At 43.4% G+C, this 15,887-nt stretch overlaps 1 protein-coding gene across 2 annotated transcripts; it reads left to right on the plus strand.

The window, feature by feature from the left end:
• Positions 1-1,207: 1,207 nt before the first annotated feature.
• SNRPA1 (small nuclear ribonucleoprotein polypeptide A') lies at positions 1,208-13,235 on the plus strand. Of its 2 annotated transcripts, none has more exons than XM_019726624.3 (9): positions 1,208-1,366; positions 4,304-4,451; positions 5,069-5,147; positions 7,923-7,969; positions 8,270-8,372; positions 8,941-9,020; positions 9,429-9,504; positions 10,197-10,290; positions 12,833-13,235. In XM_019726624.3, exons 1-9 carry the CDS (start codon positions 1,285-1,287, stop codon positions 12,889-12,891), a joined length of 768 nt encoding a protein of 255 aa, XP_019582183.1. In that variant the 5' UTR covers positions 1,208-1,284; the 3' UTR covers positions 12,892-13,235. The 2 variants fall into 2 exon arrangements, with proteins under 2 accessions (XP_019582183.1, XP_088645449.1); XM_088789323.1 differs by lacking the exon at positions 1,208-1,366 and adding an exon at positions 1,570-1,716.
• The last annotated feature ends 2,652 nt before the right edge of the window (positions 13,236-15,887 follow it).

Raw genomic sequence — 15,887 nt, forward strand, 5'->3', positions numbered from 1 at the left:
TATTTCCTATAAACAAGGACCTTCTCTTATATAATCATCAGAAGTTCAGGAAATTCACATGGATATAGTACTACCTACCGTCTAGTCCTCTGACCGCATCCCAATTTTGCCAGTTGTCCCAGGGATGCCCTTAGCAAAAGGACCCAGTTTAGATCACACTTTGCATCTAATCCTCATGTCTCTCAAGTCTTCTTCAACCTACAACAGTTCTTCAGTCTTTCCCTGACTTTCATGACCTTGAACCTTTTAAGGACAACAGGCCAGTTATTTGTATGCTGACCCTCAGTGTCTTTGTCTGAGGTTTCCTCATATTTCAATTCTGGTCAGATGTCTTTAACCGGAATCTCCCAGAAGTAATGTGTTCTTCTCATTGTATCCTAGTAGGTGATACAGGATTTTGATTTGTTTCATGATTGGTGATAGTAACTTTGATCACTTGATTAAGTTTTTCCCCCCTTGGCTATGAAGTGATGCCTGCTAAAAGGATGTCCCCTATCACCACTGTCCAACATTGTACTTAAGATTCCAGCCAATGCCACGGGGCAAAAAAAAATAAAGAACTAGTATACAAAATGGAAAGGAAGAAATAAAACTATCATTCTCAGACGGGACGCTTTCAAAGCAGTGTTCGGTTTCTGCAGCAGGGCCGACAGTTCTCGCCGGCGTGCTCACTCTGTGATCATTCGTCACGTTGCACACCTCTGACTTGCACACCTGTATGTATTATCATGCATTAAAATAAACATGTAATTGTCTGGAGGCCTAACCACAAAGTCGACCGTGCCCAGGTGCTAGATGCTGGGAGGTCGAGCGGTCCCAGCGGCCTGGCCGGGAGCAGGTGATCCAGCCCCGGGGTTCAGGTTGTAGCCCGGGTGCCAGAGCCCAGGACCCAGACGGGAATCCAAAGTCCTGGACCCTTCGTGAATCCCACGGGTGCCCACCACCATCACCGCCAGGTGCCCTGATGCCTGAAAAAGCCCCACTCGGGTATCTTGACATTTTGCTTAACTTGCGGACACACATGTCTGGAATCAGGGGTCCTCCAGACTCCAGAGACGCCCTAGGAAAGCACCCGGGACTAGACGCGCCCTCGGCGCGCTCCAGGACCTCAAAGGAGAACGAGATCGGAGACGCGGCTCTTCGATTGCTTCGGCCTGGACGTCTTGCTGCGCGCGCACGCGGCGGTGCGACTGGTGCTGCCTGGCGGCGGGCGCGGGGCAGGCCGGGACCTGTGTGTGGCGGGAGGCAGCTGCGGGCCGTGCGCCGGGAGCTGGGGGCGGCAGGATGGTGAAGCTGACGGCGGAGCTGATCGAGCAGGCGGCGCAGTACACCAACGCCGTGCGGGACCGCGAGCTTGACCTTCGGGGTGAGTCCGGGGAGAGGGCGGGCCGTCCCCGGGCCTCGCCTCCGCGCCGCCGCGTGTGCCGCGGGCTGGAGCTCGGCCCGCGCGTGCCTGCAGGTTGGGCCCCAAAGCGGGCGGCTGCGCCGGGACCGCCGCGGCCCGAGTCCTGCCGGCGCTACCGAGTGACCATCCCTTAGGCTCTTCCTAGGTGTCTGGTCCGTCCTCGCTCCAGGGCCGACTCGATGGCTTCCTGGTCCGTGTCCGCGGGCCTCCGTGAGGCCTCCTCGGACGCTTCCTCGGGCCGCGCTGTTTGAGGGCCGGAGAGATACACCGAGTGGTTGCTACTCAGTCCATGCGTTCTAGTGCGAGTGTAGGTAGGATGCGTGTTAATTGTCTCTAATCGGTGAGGGAGGCAACGAAGTCGGGAACAAAAGCGATTGTCGCCCAGATATTTCCGCCCTAATTAGCTCCAATTGTCCGATAGTTCCCTTTTACCAGGACGTTTTATGGAGTGAACTGTTCCCTCGAGGCTTGCTCTGCCGGGTGTCGTGTGTAAGTGGTGAAAGCTCTCCGAACTAATCAGATTCCCGGAGCTATTTCGACCTTAGTAAGGCCTGGCAAGACGCTGAGAATACAGCTATTTCATCGGCGCGTCAGAAGATGATCCCGGGAAGGGCTGTCCTGAGAGCGGGGGAAAGAAAGGGGAGAGGACTACACGCTAGAGTGGAGCTAATGAATTTATTTAGCAATGTCTAATAAATTTATTTAGTAATATGTAAAAGCAAAAGGCAAAGGCAATTAATAGAACGTGCTAGTGACAGAAAGTAAAGGTGGTTAAGACTAAACTATATACATTGATAACAAGGTCACGTCAAAGGATTACATATACTTATAAGTTTAAGAGATCCCAACACATGTTTAGTATTGATCAAAAATCACTCGGCTAAATACACAAATAACATCAGTAAGGAGTATCCAAAAGCAGTAATAAGCTCTATAGGATAGTAACTATTATAGTTGGTGCCAAAAGCTCACCAAACCGTAGGAAAAGGCGTAAGTCAAAACCTTGTCAGGTCTGTAGCTGAGAGAAACTCAGGCGTCTCCCGCACCGCTGCTTGCTAGTTCCCAAGAATTTCGCTGCCGTTTTTCGTTGCTGGAACTTAACTTAGGGCGTCCCTTGACGTTACAAGCTGCAAGCTGTATACAAGTTTCTAAACTGTTAACAAGTTCTCCAGAATGCTGTTGCTGTTGTGGTGGTGGTGGTTGTTGTTGCTGGAAGTTAGGGCATCTTCTGATGTTGCAAGCTGCAAGCTGCATACAAGTTTCTAAAATGCTAAGAGTTCTCAAGAAGGCTAACACTGGAGAGGCCGGGAACCAGCCAGCCCTCACCAGGTCCACGGCTGGAAGTCAGGACATCCCCTGGTGGTGTAAGCTGTGTTGCTGGAAGTCTTCAAAATGTCAGAATGATGAAGAATTACTAATGACAAATGACGAAATTTTAATTACAATTACACTGCCAGCTGAGGTCTGTCTTAAATATTTTCTCAGATGTAGCTTAGAGCCAAGTTTCTTGTTCCCGCCTCCCCCTCAGGGAATGGCCAGTTCCGGGAGGGTCGGGCAATTACTGATATGAACGCTGCCCATCTGGCCGAAGGGCCAGTTCATCCGCATAAGCAACAAGGCCTGGCGATGTGCCTGTCACGTCGTCCTGATATAACTTAGCTACTTCTCCACTTCTGCTGATGCGGGCGAAACAGAACAAAGGAAATTCTCTCAACCTCTGATCAAGAATTTCTTTAACTCTAAGCTAACCATCACCTCACAGCACGACAGAAAAGCAGCCTCACCTCATGTGTCCCCTGCTCGGGAGGATGAGACCAAAGGGGGAATTTACTCAACCCCTGATCACAGCACAGAAATCACCTCACATGCAAGAACAGGTAAAAGCTAATACACAAAAGCTCACATCCACCAATGAAGGCAAATTTTCTTCACCATCTTCCTTACAAGGACCCGAAGAGCAGCTTCTCCAGGGATGAGATTGTACAGTCTTGGCCTGAGATTTGCTCCCACAGGGCCTGTAGAGTCTCAGAAGCTGCCGTGCTTCAGGCTCTGCCCTGTTTTTTATTTTGATGCAGTTAAGTTTCTTAGAGAAAGATTCAATTGGAGAGTAACGGACCACTTTCACTTTCCCGGCCCAGGTTGACCTCTGTGGTCTTGAAGTCTGAAGCATGTGGGGTGTGGAGGATAATTGGTGCAGCACTTAACTTTGATGTAGCCCCTATAGCTCTGAACTGTGGCCTTCCTTTCACCTTGGCTGGGTTCATTTCTTCGCTTCTAGCATCTAGCACAATAATTAAGCCCATGTTAGACAAGTCAGTGAGAATTTGAGTGAATTGTTCGTAGAATGATTTACCATTGGGTATAAATCATTGACCTTCAACCCTGGATTGGAGATGGGGGAGGTGAAGTAAGGGGAAACTGCCATGGTATCATGAGGGTATCCTGATGAGTTGTATGAAGCTGATCTGTGGGAAGGCAAAAGAGAAATGTTGTCCCCTGTGTATGAAAAAGGTTTGGACACTGGCAATAAGCAGCTCACTGTAAATTCCTGTTGTGCCACTTAACTAGCTCTGGGGCCTTGCTTAGAACAGTAGGAGGCACCTTGCAAATACCCTTACAAGTGTTAGCTACCACTTAATGTCCCTAAGTATCCTCGTTGTCATCAACACCTTCATGACCACTGCTACACGGTAAGCTTCATGGCAGCCGGGACTTGCAACTTTTTCCTCATTTTATGTGCCAGTACCTTGCAGTGTTTGGTAAGGCATAGGTGCTAGGTAAACACGTTCTGAACAAATGGAAGCTTTGAGTCAAATGACCGTGTGATACTGCCAGTGTTTGAAGGTGCCTTTTAATTATATTAATACTTGTGTGGGGTTTTTTTCCTCCATTTTACAGGGTATAAGATTCCTGTCATTGAAAATTTAGGTGCGACCTTGGACCAGTTTGATGCTATTGATTTTTCTGACAATGAAATCAGGAAACTGGATGGTTTTCCTTTGTTGAGAAGACTGAAAACATTGTTAGTAAACAACAACAGAATATGGTAAGTGTCTGCTAGTGGAAAGTAATTCTTTTCCCTCATATCCTCTGCCATTTTTTCTTTAACTACAACACATTTTAAAAATATTACTTATTGGAATTGAGATTTTTTTTTTTTTTGACCCTCTTATCTCTGTGTAAATTTTATTGGAGAAAAGTTATTGAAGGTCTATAGAAAATGTCCTTAAGAAGTTCTGGGTGGTGGGTTGCTATTTCTTAAATAGGCATATTTCTCAGGAGTAAATCATGGTGTGTGTCTTGTAGCTGAGCTGTGAGTGCAGAATCACTTATATTTCTGTGCTGCCCGCCCGAAAACCATGAAGTGAGCTACATCATTTGTTCTACACATTTCTTAGTTTCTTTGGACAGTGTCGTAGTGGAAAGAGCCCCAGGCAGCTTTCAAGAGGCGTGGGTTCTAAAATCATCCCATTCTCACCACCCCTGTGATCTCAGACAGGGTTTCATCTTTATGCCTCATTTCCCCTCTGTCACAGGGTATTGGAAGATAGGTCTCTAAGGGTGTTCCGACTTTGCAGTCTGAAATCCTCTGAGCGAGGACTAGATACAATTGTTAGCTTACTTAATTTTCACTTTTACTACATCTTTCTGTTTTTATTTTAGCCGCATAGGTGAGGGCCTTGATCAGGCTCTGCCGTGTCTCACAGAACTCATTCTCACCAACAACAGTCTTGTGGAGCTGGTAAGTCGAGCAGGGGGAAATGGAGTTTTTGTTATGTTGGGTTTTTTTTTTCCATTTTTTAAAAATTAATTTCAGGTGTACAAAATAACGTAGTGATTAGTTATTTATATACCTCACAAATAACCCCAATAAATCTATTACCCATGTCTCACTGTACATAGTTTTTAGAATATTATTGGTTATAGTCCCTATGCTGTATTTTACATCCTGTGACTATATATATATATATATTTTTTTAATTACAGTTGACATTCAGTGTTATTTTATATTAGCTTCCGGTATACAGCATAGTGGTTAGATATTTATATAATTTATGTAATGATCCCCCCAAAAAGTCTAGTACCCATCTGACACTGTACGTAGTTATGAGAATATTATTGACTCTATTTCGTATGCTGTTCTATCTATCCCTGTGACTATTGTTTTTTAATTACAGTTGACATTCAGTATGATTTTATATTAATTTTAGGTGTACGGTATAGTGGTTAGACATTTATATAATTTTAGGTGTGTGTACAGTATAGTGGTGAGACATTTATATAATTTAAGAAGTTGAATACCCACCTGGTACTATACATAGTTAATTACAATATTACTGACTGTATTCTCTATGCTGTACTTTCCATCCCCATTACTGTTCTGTAACTACTAATTTGTACTTCCTAATCCTTTCACCTTTCTCACTCAAGAAAATGTATTTGAAGGGAGGAGGTAAACAGGTAAAGGTCCTACATGTTTCTTATAGAAAGTTTGGAAAATCCAGAAAATTATCTCATCATCCTTTTTCATTGTCTTCTTAATTAAGTCAAGATCAGAACTTTTTCAGTTACAAGTATGTGTTGCAAATATCTGTTCCCTCTCTAGCTTGTCTTTGACTCTCAAGGTGTCTTGATGGGGAGGTTTCTAATTTAAGTGTAGTTCAATTAATCTTTTGTTGTTGTTGTTGCTGCTAGTGCTTTTGATGGTCTGTAAAGCTTCAGCCTTACCCCAGGGTCATAAAGAAAGTTGCCCATGTTGTTTTCTAAAGTTGTAGTGTCCGGTATGGTAACCACTAGCCACAGGTGTCTACTCTGAGTTGAGATTTACTGTAACTGACATACATACCAGCTCTCAAAGACTTACTACAAAAAAAAGGATAAACTATCAATGCTTTTGTTACACTGATGTCGACATGATAATATTTTGGGTATTAGGTTAAATAATGCATCATGAAAATTAGTTCCACCTCTTTTTTGTATTTTAATATAGTTAGAAAATGTTTGACTACATATGTGACATGCATTAAATTTTGTTGGACAATTGTATTCCAGAAACTGTCGTTTTACTCTTCACATTTAGATCAGTAATCTACTTTGAATTAGTTTTCCTGTGAGATAAGGGGCAAATTTCATTTTCGCTGTTTGGATGTGGTCTTTTCAACCTATGTCTTTTTGTGCTTTTAAATTGTCTGCTCTGTGTGTATAATTTTTTAACAAGATTGAGATCGTACTATATACGAATATTGTTTTATAACCTAAATTTTTCACTGAAACACTGGATGTTTAAGTCTACATTATATAACTTGTTTTGGATTGTTATTCCCTTCCCTTCCTTCCCTATTTCCCTGATTGTTCCTTTCCGAATGGACGAGGTCCATAGCTTTCCTCAGATTCCCAAAGGAATACTTGGTGCCAGGAATAAGAAAGCACTGGTCTGAGGCCAGAGGCCCTGCCCTTTCTAAAATATATGAGGGATTCAACCCAAAGTGCACGTTTATAGGAAATACGTGGCACGATAGGGGCCGTTTGTATTTTAATATATGTTGCAATTGGGTGGAAAGCTGTTTGCAAAGATGAAGGCTGAGTTTGTCCTATCGGTTACTGAAAGAGGTGTGTAAAACCTTCACGTGATCGTGGTTCTGTCAGTTTTAGTTTGATATATTTTGAGGTATCATATTTAATGTATATACATTTTAAATTGTTGATATCTTCCTGCTGAACCTTTTTGTCATTGTGTGGTGATTGTATCTTATTAATGATCTTTTACCTTGACGTCTATTTTATGTGCGATAACAGACCAAAACAGTTAGTAATTGCATGATAAATCTTTTCCCGGCCAAAATTTACTTTCAGGTTTCTATGCCTTCCTTATATTTTATGTTTGTCTCTTGAAAGCTGCATGATAGCATTTTTTTTAATCCAGTCTGAAGTCTGTCTTTTCATTGAAGTATTTAGTCTGTTTACATATAATGTCATTACTAATATATTTGAGTTTGTCTTTTCTAGAACTTAAACTGTCCCACCCATTCTGCATTTCTCTTTCTCACCTTTATTGTTGCTTCCTCTCTTGCACTTTCTTTGTTGTTCATTCGTTTTTTTCTAGTTTCACAATTTAGAAATTATACATAGACTATTCATAATTAGCATCCTAGGAATTAAAACATACATATTGATTAAAGTTAATCGATACCTTTACCCTTCTAAACAATACAGTGTCTGTAAACTTTTCAACCCCATCCCCAAACTTGTTATGTATTTATTATGTTTTATAAAAACCCATGAAGACGTCATCTGCTGTTGAGGCAGAAGATTTTAAGTTTAAGAAGCTCAAATTTATTCACCAGTTGATTCAGTAGAAATTTATTAAGCATCTGTGATGTGCTAGTGTCACGCTAAGTCCTGGAGCAGTAAAACGAATGAAAAAAACATGAGTCCTCACCCCAGAGGCAGCCACCATTTCAAAGTATCGAAACATGGAGTGGCATCTGTGTACTTATCTGTCGCTGTTCTATTGCAGGGTGATCTGGACCCTTTGGCATCTCTCAAATCACTGACTTATCTAAGGTAGGAAATTAATCTGGTGGCAACAGTGAGGTCCTTTAAAACAACACCCTTACCAGTCGTGACCTTAAAACAACCAGTTAGTAAAAACTACCTTTTGAAAACAAATAATGAAAATGTTTTCTTTGGGCCAAGTGCTCTATTAAAATTTTCTTAATCTTACTTAAATTGTTATGTATTGAAATTAAATATGAAGAATGGTGAACTTCTCCTTAATTTATAGACTCATTAGGTTTTATTAAAACAGACCTTGACTACTGTGCTGCAAACAAGATTGGCATTATATTGTTTCTTTTCTTGTAGTATTCTAAGAAATCCTGTGACAAATAAGAAGCACTATAGACTGTATGTAATTTACAAAGTTCCACAAGTCAGAGTACTGGATTTCCAGAAGGTGAAACTAAAAGTAAGTATTATTCTGGTGGTTGTCGTTATAGATTTGTGGTTTTTTCTTTATCCTTTTGTAATTGATTTTTTTTAATTGCCTAATGAGTTTTACCATTGGTTTCTAGTAAAAATGTGGGACAGAAAACGTTAAGTAAGATTTTTTTTTTTTCCACAGCAGAGTTTATGGTAGGGCTTTGAGTTAAAGCTGCCTGATGTGGCATTCATCCCTGAGATACACTGTCAACAACAGACCATTCCCTAGGGGGAACTTAGTATTATCCATTTTTCAGCAGCTTTAATTGTTAGAATGACTTTCCCTTTATTGGGAGTTCTGTTTTTTCTTTTAAACCATCTTAGTTCCTTGGGAGCCCCTCCTGGAACCCAGGAGAGGGTCTTTCTTTCTTCAGGGAGCTTCAGTAGAGAGAAGGCAAGACCACTGTGTCTCCTTTTCATTTGAAATTGGCTTTGTGGTATTTTTACCAGACCAGAGTATTTCAGGAGAATTTTCTTCCATGTTTTCTGAGGACTGCATCTAAATGCATGTGGTATTCCTATTTCCATTAACTCTGTGTGTGGTGTTGCTGTAGGAGCGTCAGGAAGCAGAGAAAATGTTCAAGGGCAAACGGGGTGCACAGCTTGCAAAGGATATTGCCAGGAGAAGCAAAACGTAAGATACGGATATCCAACTTCACTCCACTTCACCTTCAGAAACACTGTCTGTCAGGCAGTTTGCCTCCTATGAAGTTAACAGAACACCTGTGACTAATGACAGTATTAAGTCTGTGTGATGATAATCGTGACCATCAGCGGTCCATACATCACATGAGATGTCTACGAGGTTAGCAACGCAGATATCTCAGCATTCGGTCTTCATGGGACATTATATACATCCTGCTTTCTTGCCAGGGAGATGAACTGGGTGGTGTTTCTGAAGGAGAGAGTTTCTTGTATCAGTTTGTTAACAAAGATAAGATACTACACTGGTTGAATTACTTTCAAAAGCTTTTGAAAGTAAAAGAGAAGCAATTTCTGTCCGTCTGGATTTGACAGTTATGTTCTTCCCTCCCCTCCCAAGTTTCAATCCAGGTGCTGGTTTGCCAACTGACAAAAAGAAAGGTGGGCCGTCTCCAGGGGATGTAGAAGCAATCAAGGTAAATAATGTGTTAGGACTCTCTGGCTGGAGTAGCTGCCATGGGTTCAGGACACAAAATTGTGTAATAAACCAAGTTCTGACAATTGCAGATTTATACACACACACACACACACACACACACACACACACACACACACACAGATGTTAGAATCCAGCTATCTTTCTGTATAAGGAAAAACTAGCTTAAAGCTGTTATTTAACCAAACTTTGACTTGAATTAATTATATGAGCCAGTCGAAGTGGAGGCATTGTCATTTACCCAGGATGTGTTTATTTGGACAGTTATAATAGTTACCTTTGAGTGCTGTCTCAACATTTGTCTTAGTTTTTATTTTCAAAGATTTGCTATCTAAAGATCCTGCTTGAGGAGCAGGGAGATATCCTAATTTTATAACATTGCCTTCTAAATTACCCAGGAACACCATCTAAATAGGTAACTCAATTCGCTGAAGTTTTAAGGACGTGCAGCGAATATTTTCTCTATTGTAGGAGGGTCTGCATCTTCTTACCAACTTTGGAAATTGATGATTTGGTTTGAGGGTTGATTTCAGTGTGCCAGTAAAATTCTTCCCCCAACACAAAACTATTTAATGTTCCAACTCAAAGAGTTGACATGAATCTCTAGGTGTTTTCTGGGTGATTGGACCTCAGATGAAATTGACTGTCGCCTCCATTGTCCCTGTCCTGCAGAATGCCATTGCGAACGCATCGACTCTGGCTGAAGTGGAGCGGCTGAAGGGCTTGCTGCAGTCCGGTCAGATACCTGGCAGAGAACGCAGATCAGGTCAGGAAAGCATGTTCTGTCTCTGTGCTCCCAAAGTTACGGTACCCAAGGAGATTCCAGAACCGTTTAGATGCCATGAGCCAAGAATGCCAGAATGGTGCCTCATTACTGTGTGATGTGATGTTTACGAAATCCCTTTAAATGCTCTTTGAAGAGAAATGCTTTGATCTAGAATGTTATATCATAGGACTTGGGGCTTTGCATGTCACATCTGAAGCAAAACATTGTTTCATGGCTATGAGGCCACACTGAACCCTGGCGGCACAGTGTGGACTTCTACTCGTGTATACCAGGGGTGCCAAAAACATGTATGTAAATGGACACTTTGGTCAACGTTGCTCAGGCAGTAGTTCGCCATCATCAGAAGTGTCTGGACGCTGATGGGAACCACTTTGAGCCCCTCTTGTCATTGCAGACGTCACACATGACTTGTATTCATCCTTTGTTACCGGTATATATTGAGCATTACAATTTTAATACAGTTTTCCTTTCTTAAAATGTGTATACATTTTTTGGCACCCTCTGTTTATAGGATATAGCTTAGGACACAGGCTCTAGAGCTTCGCCAGCTCTGTCCTTGGGTAAATTTCTTAATCCCCACTTAATCTGAAATCTGTTTCCTCATCTTTAAATCTGAGATAATAATAGTCCCAATAGTCCCAAGGTTGATGGGAGGGCGAAGTAAGATACAGGTAGCACTTAACACAGGGTCTGACATTAGCAAGTTTTTGATAAGCGTTAGCTCTTCCAGCATTTGAATGCTACCTTGTTGGGCACTGGGGACGTTAAGTAAAAACTACTTAAAATGATGTACACTTCAAGATTTGATATGAATGTGACTGGGGACCTCTAGCCAGACTGGCAGCTCAGGGAGTTTCCTTGGGGAAATAATGTTTGAACTGAAGCTAAAAGTGAGTGAGACATTAATTAGACCAGTGTGGTGTTTGGGTCCCTGGAGGTTAGTGAGGTCAAAACTTGCTATAATAACACCAAGGTCTTGCACACTTTTTTCATTGTGTTAACATTTACACTGGTGGTGCAGGGGCAATGGTGGATAAAACAGCTGGTGCCTCGGCACAGATCAAAGCAAGCAGTGCATGGAGGACGTTAGTAGTCATCGTATTTGCTTAAGTGTGTCCTTCACGAAGCAGAGAGAGTTGCTAATTGTATTAACTATCACCCATGGAGTGCACATGTTTTTGCTGTCCTGCGTGACAGAAGAGGGGTATGCGGGAGGCATGTCTGCGTATAACTGCGGTGGTTATTTGCCCTTGTTTCAGTTGAGAAGCAGGCCTCTTTGCAAACATGAAGTGAGCTTATCGCTTCAAGGACAACAACTAATGGTATTTGTTACCAAGGCTAAAATTCAAAATATCAAGCAGAAATATAAGCTGGAAAACTTTTACCCACAACGGTAACCATGACATACAGACTTTTCAGAGGAAATCGGTGGTATTACTGAATGTGATTTTTTTTTTTTTTGGTATTGTAAAATGAATGGGTCAGCATTTGGGAGACATGCATAACTCGTGTTTTCCAAATGATGTTACAAAATCATGCATGTGGAAATGATCCATTCAAAGGACAAGATAGACTGATGGGTTTTCAAGTCAGAGACGATAAAAAGCTTGTTGGTAAGGTTTCAGGCTACACTGCAAACTAACCTTGAAGAAACCACCGCTTTGTCAAGTTTTGACATAGTATCCAAAAAGAATACCCACAACTGTCTGCTGAGGCTAGTGAGGTACCCCTCCCTTTTCTAACTGCACATTTGTGCGAGGCTGATTTTCTGCATACCCTTCAATCCACACCTTGTACTGGAACGGGTGGAATGATGGAGCCCGTACAAGAATATAACAGACCGCTGTTCATCAGGCTTTACAGAGATAGGCAAAAATATGAAACATGGCCAACCTTTTCTAAAACAACCTTTTGTTTTGGAAAATACTACTTTTTATAAAAAGATAAACATGCACGTGTAATGGATTTATTTTAATAAATGACTGGTTTTTACAATACTCAGTTTTAGTTTCTAATCTAGTATTGATAAATGTAATCTGCATTAACAAAAGCTCTTTGGGTCCTAAAATCAAAGTGTTTGAGGACCGCTGGGAGCTGCACAGGGAAGTCCCGTGGTAAACGGGAGCCTTGCACACTTAGACTGAAGAGGCCAGTGTGCGTGGAGTGCAGGCCTGGGGAGAAGGTGGTGAGAGGAGCCCACAGTGAGCAGAGTGCATGCCAGGACATGGGGCGCTGCAGGCTGCGTGATGGAGGAGGGATTTGCCAGGATGGGAGGCAGTGAGTTTGCCTTCCATGAAGCACCTTTGGGACCCTTGTCTGTGGGAACTGACCCTCCCTTCAGTACCTGCCAAAGACCTAGTATGTTCTGTGGACTGGAAGCTCCTCCGAGGCGGAGCCTGCGGTTGGGTTTTTGTACCTAGTCAGGGCCTAGGGTGCAGCCACCTCACAGAAGGGCTCTCACGTACTGAGCGAGCACGTTCTCTAACATCCGTATTGACTCCGGCTTCATGTTTTTCTTTAGGCCCCACCGATGATGATGAAGAGGAGATGGAAGAAGATCCAGTCACAAATGGGTCCTGAGCTGTGTGGCCTGAGCTCCTATAAGGACGTATCACGTGTCCACTTGGGACACGTCCTGCTTTCTGAACATGGAATGGTAGCCTTGTTTGTATCAGCAAAAAGGAGTTCGTGAGCATTGCTTAATAGAAATCTTGAACTCTAAATGCCAGTTTTCTACAAATAGTAAAAACAAAGGGCACTCACTGGTGCCAAGTTGCGTGTCATTGGGGTACCGTGCGCTGAGGTTTCTGAACAGCTCTGAGATGGAAATGTGGGAGGGCATCATTTCCAGGCAGCTTGCTCAGTCCTCTAGCAAATGTTTAGATTTTTAAATTCTTAATAAAACTCAACATTGCCAGTAAGAATCTGTGATCCCTGCTGTGTGTTTTTCTGCACAAAGAATAACAAAAGCTTTATTCCAAGCAGCCAGGCTTTATGGATTCGCAGGAACCAGCATCCTTGGAAGTTTTTATTTAACCCTCCATACAAACATCACACAAAGAATGAATTACTGCTGTGAAGAGTTAGAGGGAACGCAGCTCCTGCCTGTCAGCTGATGGGACTCCAGCAGAGGGCTAGCCTGTCCCAGTGTTCAGGACATTGGGGGGGAGGGCGTCCCAGTTGCCTGGGGCGCAGGCCAAGGCCAGGTTCCTCACGGCTCCTAGATGCGTAATCACACCCCTCACACCCTGTTACCTCCGAGGAGGCCTGCTCTAAAAACAAGGTGGTGAGGTGAGTACCTCAGGTTTTACGCTATAGCCACTTTTTCTCACAGTGGCTCCACTTCACTGCAGGTCTGGATTAATGAGGGTGGCTCAGTTCTACACGTTTCATTCTCCTTGGACAAGTTAGCTAACTGGGCAAAAGCACAAGAAGGGAACACTTGAGTTTTCTTGGGCCCACACTCACTGACACAGTTACTTCTGCCTGCTTGCCATTCATCAAAGCAAGCCACCTGGCCAATTCCAAAGTCAAAGGATGGGGAGATACACTCCTCCCATTGAGGCTGTGACGAGGATGTGGTTTCAAGGACAAACAGGCCAGTCCTTGAGTCTAATGTGGTCAGTGACCCGGAATTCTGGATGCTGCCTTTGTCCTGTTTTTGCAAATAACACCTGCACAGTTATATTGAGCAAGTGTTTGCTGAAACCACTTGGTGGTTCTAGACAAGCTAGGTGAGATGACACACCCTGATAAAAGGGACAAAGGTAACAGCATGACTAGAAAGAAATGAGTAGCTTCTGTCATTGGGGCCATAAGAACAGCAATATGCTAGGAACTGAAACAAACGGCCATCAGCCATGCATTCTAATACAGTGGTACCTCGGTTTTCTAACGTAATTCGTTCGTAAACTGAAATGTTCGTCAACGGAGACGTTTGAAAATCGAGGTACTACTGTAATTCAAAATCTATTAACATTTCAGTTTACTGTGTCATTCATTGTACTGTATTTACATATGTGTGCACAGATACGCTGCAGTTCGCACGCAATATAGTGTACAAAGGTGGTAAGATAGGTATCAGTAAAACAGAAACGGGCCTGGGGCAGCCGTTTGGCCCCAACTTAAGTTCATACATCTTCAAAGGTTGTGGTAACAAGTTTAACTACACCTTCCTCCACCCCAATGGACGAAGCTGACCACAACGCAAGACTAAAGCAATGTACATCCTGGTTGGAGAATATAAAACCCCAGCTAAACAGGATCTTGGGGCTTCTCTCTACTCTAGACTCTGCCCCTGGCAGCCTCTCTGCTGGTGTTTATCTTCTCAGATAAACTTTCTAACCTCTGTTCCTTGGGCCTCATGAATGCTTTCACAACCCGGGAGTGAGTGACCACACCGTTCATGCTTTTTTTTGCTGTAGCCCAGGAACTCCAGTCCTTCAGTAGGAATCTATTGCTTTCTGAGCACATCGCTGAAGGGGTCAGTGTGCTGTCCCCAGAGCCACCCCCCTTGGGGAACTTCTAGGCAAACCAGGCGTGGAAGCACTGGCGATACTCAAGTTTTGCACCCTCCGATGTCATCTGATCACTATTTTTTCACATGTTAATAAACATTCAACCAAGTAAACTTGAAGGTACAATTGGCTTTATTAAGCAATTCATGAATCGGGCAGTATCCCATCTAGCAACTAGGAGGGCGCTCAGAGGGCTTGTAACAAATGGCAGATTTTTAAAGGAAGAAAGGTGGGACAAGGGAGCTATTAGGAAGGGATTATGGGAGGGGGCGTCTTTTGGGAGGAAGGGAGTGGCAAGAGTTTTCATCATGCAGATATACATAGCCTCTCCTTTCTGGTATGGATAGAGAGGGATGTGACATTACTTTACTGGTGCTGGACCAGCAATGTTGAAACAATAATTAGGTCAGGTATTAAATCTAGGTTTGGTACGGCTTTCAGCACAAATGACACAATTTTGTGCCTATACTTTTCTCTTTAAAAATTACATTCCTAATTGTCAGCTTTTGAGACAGCTAGGCGGGTTCACTTCAAAACCTTGTCCAAAAAAAAAGACCCTCCAAGTCAAATTTCAAATAGGGTAGTTAAGGTAGGACTCAGAGACGCGGTGACAGGTGAGGAATGCAAGGGGGTGGAGGAGGGTACTGCAGGCAGAGGGAACAGGTCACTGTTATAAATAACCGTGAATGTCTTGGGACACAGTAAAATTCAATGTGGAGCCAGTGCTATGATAATTATTTCCCAAGACGTTTTGATTCTGGAGGGGAGGAGATCCCTGAGGATCAGCCGGACTCTTATCCTGAAAGATAACACCGGCAGCGGGGGGAGGCTGCCCTGCTTCAGTATAAATGTAAACACTCAAGTAAGTCGACAAGGAGGTCAGTCACAAGGCCTCACTCAGGCCAACAAGGAGGGCTCCCGGCTCCCCAGTGCCTGGCGAGCTCTGGGGTTCTGGCCACGCCCATTCCGGCTAGCCCCGCCCGGTCACGCCCACGCCGGCCACGCCCTCGCTGCGATAGGCCGAGCGTTGGGGCCGGGCCGCCGAAACACCGCCCCCGG

The sequence above is a fragment of the Rhinolophus sinicus genome, chromosome 13 (genome assembly GCF_057876585.1).
Source record: "Rhinolophus sinicus isolate RSI-liver-muscle chromosome 13, RSI-T2T, whole genome shotgun sequence".
Classification (NCBI taxonomy): domain Eukaryota; kingdom Metazoa; phylum Chordata; class Mammalia; order Chiroptera; family Rhinolophidae; genus Rhinolophus; species Rhinolophus sinicus.

Coding starts and splice junctions, on each gene's coding strand:
- SNRPA1 (XM_019726624.3), top strand. CDS start 1,285: ATGGTGAAGCTGACGGCGGAGCTGATCGAGCAGGCGGCGCAGTACACC. Junction 1,367..4,303: donor CCGCGAGCTTGACCTTCGGG/GTGAGTCCGGGG, acceptor TCCATTTTACAG/GGTATAAGATTCCTGTCATT. Junction 4,452..5,068: donor GTAAACAACAACAGAATATG/GTAAGTGTCTGC, acceptor TTTTTATTTTAG/CCGCATAGGTGAGGGCCTTG.